General features: G+C 41.7%; 1 protein-coding gene across 5 annotated transcripts in view; it reads right to left on the bottom strand.

Annotated features, from left to right (window-relative positions):
- Positions 1 to 3,020: 3,020 nt before the first annotated feature.
- The window catches only part of NOD1 (nucleotide binding oligomerization domain containing 1), a 68,617-nt gene continuing 63,866 nt past the window's right edge, over positions 3,021 to 7,771 (bottom strand). For all 5 annotated transcript variants that reach the window (XM_073569140.1, XM_073569144.1, XM_073569153.1 and 2 more), the window contains one exon: positions 3,021 to 7,405. In XM_073569140.1, coding sequence (XP_073425241.1) covers positions 7,336 to 7,405 — 70 coding nt within the window. In that variant the 3' untranslated portion in view covers positions 3,021 to 7,335. The remainder of the gene's footprint in view (positions 7,406 to 7,771) is intronic.

Below are 7,771 nucleotides of genomic sequence, written 5' to 3'. Positions count from 1 at the left end.
CCACATGTGGGGGTAAACCACTATTTGGGCGCATGGCAGAGCTCGGAAGGGAAGCAGCGCCATTTGACGTTTTTGGCTGGTATTGAGATCGGACACCATGTCGCGATTGGAAAACCCCTGATGTACCTAAACAGTGGAAACCCCCCACAACAAATGACCCCATTTTGAAAACTAGACCCCCTAAGGAACTTATCTAGATGTGAGGTGAGCACTTTGAACCCCCAAAGGCTTCACAGAAGTTTATAATGCCAGGGCATGAAAATAAAAAAATCGTATTTTTTCCACAAACATGATCAATTAGTCGCCAATTTTTTTATTTTTCCAAGGGTAACAGGAGAAATTGAACCCCAAAAGTTGTTGTCCAATTTGTCCTGAGTACGCTGACACCCCATATGTGGGAGAAAACTACTGTATGGACACACGTCGGGGCTCGGAAGGGAAGCAGTGACATTTTGGAATGCAGACTTTGATGGAATGGTCTGCGGGTGTCATGTGCGTTTGGAGAGCCCCTGATGTACCTAAACTATTGAAACTCCCCACAAGTGACCCCGTTTTCGACACTAGGCCCCCCACGGAACTTATCTAGATGTGTGGTGAGCACTTTGAACCCCCAAGTGCTTCACAGAAGTTTATAACGCTCGGGCGTGAAAATAACAAAAAAAATCATTTTTTTCCACAAAAATGATATTTTTGCCCCCAATTTTTTATTTTCCTAAGGGTAACAGGAGAAATTGGACCCCAAAAATTGCTTTGCAATTTGACCTGAGTAGGCTGATACCCTACATGTGGGGGTAAAACACTGTTTGGGCGCATGGCAGAGCTAGGAAGGGAAGGAGCACCATTTGACTTTTTCAACTCAGAATTGGCTGGAATTGAGATCAGACGCCATGTTGCATTTGGAGAGCCCCTGATGTGCCCAAACAGTGGAAACCCCCAATTCTAACTCCAACCCGAACCCCAACACACCCCTAACCCTAATCTCAGCCCTAACCCTAGCCCTAACCCTAATGGAAAAATGGAAATAAATACATTTTTTTTTATTTTATTATTTTTCCCTAACTAAGGGGGTGATAACGGGGAATTTGATTTACCGTTTTTATGTTTGGCGGCTGTCGCACGCTAAAAGACGCTTTTTATTGTAAAAATAGTTTTTGCATCACCACATATTGAGAGCTCTAATTTTTCCGTATTTTGACCCACCGTGTCATGTGAGGTCTTATTTTTTGCGGGACGAGTTGACGTTTTTATTGGTACCATTTTCGGGCACGTGACATTTTTTGATCGCTTATTCCGATTTTTGGGACGCAGAATGAACAAAAACCAGCGTTTCATGAATTTCTTTTAGGCGGGTGCGTTTACACCGTTCCGCGTGCAATCAAATTGATAAAGCGGTTTTATTCTTCAGGTCAGTACGGTTACAGCGATACCTCATTTAGGTCTTTTTTTATGTTTTGGCGCTTTTATGCAATGAAAACTATTTTATATAAAAAAATAATTATTTTTGCATCGCTTTATTCTGCGAGCTATAACTTTTTTATTTTTTTGTGGATGATGCTGTGTGGCGGCTCGTTTTTTGTGGGACAAGATGACGTTTTCAGCGGTACCATGGATATTTATATGCGTCTTTTTGATCGCGCGTTATTACACTTTTTTTGTTTGGCGGTATGATAATAAATCATTATTTTTTGCTTCGTTTTTTATTTTTTAAGGGGTTCGCTAAAGGGATTAACTAATGGGACAGTTTTATAGGGCGGGTCGTTACGGACACGGCGATACCTAATATGTGTACTTTTATTGTTTTGTTTTTTTTTTTATTTCTAAAAAATGGATTTATTTGGGGGAATATTTTTTTTTTTCTAATTTATTTGGCGATTTTTTTAAATTTATTTTAACACTTTTTTTTATTTTTTTTTTTACTTTATTAAATAGTCCCAGGTGGGACATCACTGTCCTGTGACAGATCGCTGATCTGTCACATCACAGATCACTGTGACAGATCAGCAATCTGTCACAGGCACTGCAGAAGGCTTCCTCATGCCTGCGCTTTGCAGGCACTGAGGAAGCCAGCTTCCTGCAGGCCCCCGTCGCCATCTTGGATTCGGGGGCCTGCAGGAAAGGAGCCCCGGGCAGCAGCGCTGCACATTGCGCTGCCGTGGGGAGCTCAGGGAAGCACGGAGGGAGCCCCCTCCCTGCCGATGCTTCCCTATAACCCCTGATACACCGCTATCATGTTTGATCGCGGTGTGCAAGGGGTTAACGTGTCGGGGGCGGTCCGTGACCGCCCCTGACACATTGTGCCGAGTGTCAGCTGTGATAATCAGCTGACACCCGGCCGCGATCAGCGGCGCTCACCACGTGGGCGCCGCTGATCGCGGTAGACGTACTATCCCGTCCATGGGCATAGGGGCCCGGGTCCCATGGACGGGATAGTACGTCTCATGTCAGGAAGGGGTTAAGCAATGTTTTACCTCACAGAAAGAATCATCTGTGCTCCCCTGCAGTAATGTCTGTATACTGCTTTGTCCCCGTGTCCTTCCCAGGAGTTGTGGTATGATCAGACCATGTTCCTGCACAGTCAGACACAGACATTACACAGTACACAGCAGGGGCACATTTATAAGATTATCTCAGCACAGGAACATTTTTTTTTAAACATCCAATTGTAGAACTTATTTTATTCTAAAATCTATTGATTAAAACATTTATTGAAATCAACTTTGTTTATGGGACAACCCCTTTAATTACTTGTTGCTGTCTGTGGCCATCAGGTGGATGTCTGGAGGATGCTACCTTTCTAAACTTATAGTGACTACTGTACAATTTGTAGGAGGCAGTATATGAGGTTTCTCTTGACCCCCCCCCCCATCCTGTGTTTATGCATTATGTTGCAGCTATGTAAATGGACAAATTCTAAGAATTTCTTGACATCTAAGAAATTTGCAATAATTTAACATTGAAAAATCTGTTTATTAGAATACAATGAATGCATACATATTTACATAAAAAAATATGCAAAAAGATTATATAAAAGATCGGAGTTTATTATACATAAAGAATAAATGGTTGTATTTAAATATTACAAACATCAGCATTTCATATACAAAACGTGAATCTGATTATATACTATGCATGTACAGTGCATATTCCATCTCTCAATGTTAATTTTAACTTACCCTTAAAATTATAGACTGCTCATGTCTTTGTCAGTGGGTAAACTTACAGTACAAAATCAGCAAGGGATCAAATATTTATTTCCCCCACTGTACATAAGAAAATATAAAAAACAAAAAATATAAAAATATATATAATATGTTGTCAAACAACTTTGGGGTGTACTTAATTGTGCAGATCTATTGCAAATATAAAATTCCTTCCATACATCTAAATTGGGTTGTTTCAGTTGAGATGACGGCCACAGTTGCTGAAATATCTGCAAGAAATCTGCCTAGAATGAATTTGCCCTTACAGGTTTCTTTCACACAATCACTTGTTATTCCAATTATAGTGGAGAACAGAAGTCACTAATTTGTGAAGTGGAATTCTAAGAAATGTTAGGCTATGTGCACACGCTGCGGATTCTGCTGCGGATCCACAGCGTTTCTGGCCCTGTCGGTCCGCAGCAGTTTCTGCTGCGTTGTACAGTACCATTGTTTTCAATGGCCAAACCAAAAACGCTGTGCACATGCGGATTTTTTTGCGCGTTACAATCCGCAGCATGTCAATTCTTTGTGCGGAATCCGCTGCGGTTTCACACCTTATCCATTGTGAGGTGTGAAACCGCAGGGCTAATCCGCAGGTAAACCGCAGGACTTTTTACAAATCCGCAGCTCTCCAAACTACGTGTGCACATAGCCTTACAGTCACACATAGAGTAAGGCTGGTTTCACACTTGCGTTTTTTTTGCGCGGTTTCTTCGCACAAAAAAACGCATGCGCATGCAATACTGCTTTTTTTTCACCCAACCACACATAGTCTATGGGTGCGCTGACGTGCGCATGTTAATGCGCACGTCAGCGCAACAAAACGTGCGCAAAACCACACGATGCGTTTTTTATGTGCGTTTGCACTGCGCAGCGCAAAAAAACGCAAGTGTGAAAGTAGCCTAAGATGAGACGTTCTGGTTCAGAGTTACATAAGTGGTCTTAGAGCGGACTATGGGAAAATAAGTCAATGAAGAAAACGTAGAGAATATAAATGGAATGACAGTATGAATTCACTTCTCTGCTGTACTGTGAGTGAAATTGCTTTTATCCTGCTTATACAATGTATTATTTCTCCATTGAGGAAGATGGGGGGCTATAGGCTCATCTAAATTATGTACACTAGCATAATACAAGTGCCAATAACCAGGTTTTCCTTCCTTACACGTTTTACTGTGCATGGAGGGTTAAAAAGAATGACTTGTTCAAAGTTGCCTAACTTTGGAACACAACCTCCTTATTGCAGGGGGTCCGACAGGTGGGGCCCCCACCTATCCTGAGAAATATGTGAATAGAGCCCCGGTCGATCGATTAATAATGTGACCATCGGAGATTGTAGAGTGCCAGTTGGCTCTCCCTATCACAAAGATCAACCATTGCTCCATTCACACAGTTCTGGGGATCTCTAGGGATCCCAGCACTTGGAAAGTTATCTGCCATCTAATAAATAGGGGATAACTACTAAACTTGAAAAAAATCCTTTAATGTTCTTCTAGTCTCTGCTCTCTCATGAGATTTTCGTAGCATTTACTACAGTGGCAGGATCATTGTGCTTCGAGGTAAAGGGGTCCTAGCATATCCAAACATACCCTAATGCATCCAGCTACTATTTTCTATGCTCGGACTATAGGCTGCCTGCTTACTTTAATGAACGTTGTAGTGCCTGGAGAAGATCGTGCTTGGAATACTTTATTGTACTTAGCTTTTTGCATACACACCCCCTATATAATGGCCACTTCTACAAATAATCATGATGCAGGGGTTGAGCACTGCCTTTTCCGAGATTACATGCTTGGCTAATGCAGTGCTAGCGCTCTGCTTGTATTTCAGTTACACGTGTTTTTCATATCAATAGCAATTAGCTGATCAAATGTGAATTCTGATAGTGGCACACTGAACAGTTCATCTGATATTATTGGAATAGTAAAGGGAATCGGTCGTCATGTTTATGCTATGTGCCGTAATCTGGGATCAAAATAATGTAGTGGCAGAGAGCCTGATTCCAGAAACGTGTCACTTGCGCAGCAGCGTGCTATAGATTCAATACAAGAGATTATCACTGCCGGACTAGGTCTCACGTGCTGGCCGGTCCAGCTAATCTGTGTAACTCCGCCCCTTCATTGATTGGCAGCTTCCTGACATTGTACAGTGTGCCCTGAAAGCTGCTAATTAGATGTGGGCGAGGATTTACACAGCTCAGCCTTCTGACCAGCTACATCTACAGCAGAGAAAGTAGGGATTCTATAAAAACTACACCAAGCAACCCAGTAAGTGATATATTTGCTGGAATCAGGCTCTCTGCCTCTACATCATGCTAGGCTCTGAGCACCCAGCAAAACCCTGCTGGCAAATTCCCCTTAAAGATGCGGCAGGCTACATGTGCCATGAGGGGCGTAATGATGGTACAGCTAGCTGTCTTCTATCTTATTTCTGTTGCTCCTTGTAAATTACATAATCCAACAACCACAACAAGAAATGTGATTCAAAGTTCTATTGGGGTCACGTACTAAAACTGTGGGATCGACTAAACAGCCAATGTGATTAGTGGCCACAGACCTTTCGCTGTCCTATCGCAATTTATTTATACATGAACCACATTACATTTTTTTTGTCAATTGTAACAGAGTCTAAAACATGTACGTCTGCTGGGTGTATGCAGGACACTTTTACTATACTTAAAGGGAGTTTGTCAGCATAAAATGACTATTCAACCAAACACATAATAAAATCAGTGCACCTTCCCACTTACGGTACTTGTTTTCAATCTATGTCAGCCCGTCTTTGTCTTGTTCTTACGACAGAGCTGTCAACGAAAAAGGGGAAGGGAGGGTGTAGATGGAAAACAAGTGGGAAGGTGCATTGAACAATTCAGTCACACCAAGGATGTGCCGAGAGCATGTGTGTCACGGGTTTACCGCGACAAAGAGGAGCCAGAAGACCGTGCGGTCTGATTCCTCCTACTCCTGCACTGGTTAGAAGCACTTCACCTTCATAATAAACTGTGTAAACTTCTCTTAGCAGTGCAGGGGTTAATCTGCACTTGAGAGCATACGCTGCATGGCTGGAGGTGGTTGTTGGTTATTATAGGAGAAGGCGTTTGGTGGATCTATCTGTGACTATTGATAGGTTTTGAGTGTGTGATAATTCCTTTCCTTCTCTTTAGTTTTACCCCACCCTCCAATCCCCGATGCATTTCTCTGCTGTTTGTGTGAGTATATTTGTATGTTTGGTATTTTCCTTTATCCCTGTTTGTATTACCTTGTTAGCCTGGTTTGTGTATTACAGTACACTACCACTCCCCTCTTCCCTGGGTGGGGGCAGGGTACAGACTAAAGGCAGATTCAGGAGCTAAGGCAAGGAACGTGGCCCAGGTGTCTTCATCATCAGAAGTAATCGGGGGAACAGGGCGTGCTAGGGTGCCCCCAGTGTTAGGGAAGGAGCCCCTGGTCCTGGGACATCCAACAACAGAGTTGCGAAAAGATGCTTGGTTTGAACAGTCATTTTGTGCTGACAGACGCCCTTTAAAGGGAATCTGTCAACTGGTTTTGGCTGTCTAGTCTGAGAGAAACATAATGGAAAAAGAGACCCTGATTTTAGCAGTGTGTCACTTAATAGGCTGCTTACCTTAATTTTGATATTGTCTGTTGATAAAATCAATGTTTTATTTGTAGATGACTATTAAACCTGCTGCCATGTAGTCCTAAATATCTATGAGCTCTAAATAACCTCACCCCTACCACTGACTGACAGGTTTCTGCCTATGCACAGTGTGCACAGAAAGCAATTTCTCAGTGGTATCCGCAAAATTATACAGGTAGATCTACAGCAGAGAACAGTGATTTTATCAAAACTGCAGCCAAAAGCCCAATAAGTTATACAGTGCTGGAATCAGGATATCTGCCCTTACATGACACTGATCAAATTGGGTAGCAAAAATATAAAGAAATGATTGTGTTTTTGTTTTTTTTCATTTTCACTCAGCAAATATTCTGAACCCAATACCTTTTATTCATTATTGACAGTGTACAGTAAGGCTTCATGCTGGAAGGAGTATTGCCATGACCCGCAGGATGTAACAGGAGTGACGGCCGGAAGTTCCTCTAGTTTATTAGATCTTCAGGACCACATAGTCAAATCAGGTTTTAATTCTAGAATTCATCTGAAAAGGTTCACTCTCATCCAGAGTAAGAGGATTGTTATGTAAACTGAAAGAAACAGTATTATGTATGAAAATAATTGCAGTTTAAAAAAAAATATTTACCTCTAAAAGTAGTAGGATAGTGATATACAGTGCTTAGCATTAATGAGTACACCCCCTTTGAACTGCAAGAAATAAACAATTTTCTGGAGTTTCATAGAACATTTTTTTTATCCCATAATATGAAAATAAGGTTAACAATATAGCGTTCATGACAACCTCTTACGTTTTACAAATATTAGTTGATGCAAAAAATGATACACCCCACATCAAGACGTACTAGATCTAGTATTTTTTATGTTCTCCATTGCTTTTAAGGACAGCACCAAGTCTCTTAGGCATGGAATGAACAAGTTGGCGACATATTGCAACA

Source organism: Dendrobates tinctorius, unplaced genomic scaffold (genome assembly GCF_039654945.1).
Source record: "Dendrobates tinctorius isolate UK_male_01 unplaced genomic scaffold, ASM3965494v1 ptg000005l, whole genome shotgun sequence".
NCBI classification, from domain to species: domain Eukaryota; kingdom Metazoa; phylum Chordata; class Amphibia; order Anura; family Dendrobatidae; genus Dendrobates; species Dendrobates tinctorius.
The sequence above is the reverse complement of the archived record's forward strand: the minus strand, read 5'-3'. Positions and strand labels throughout refer to the sequence as shown.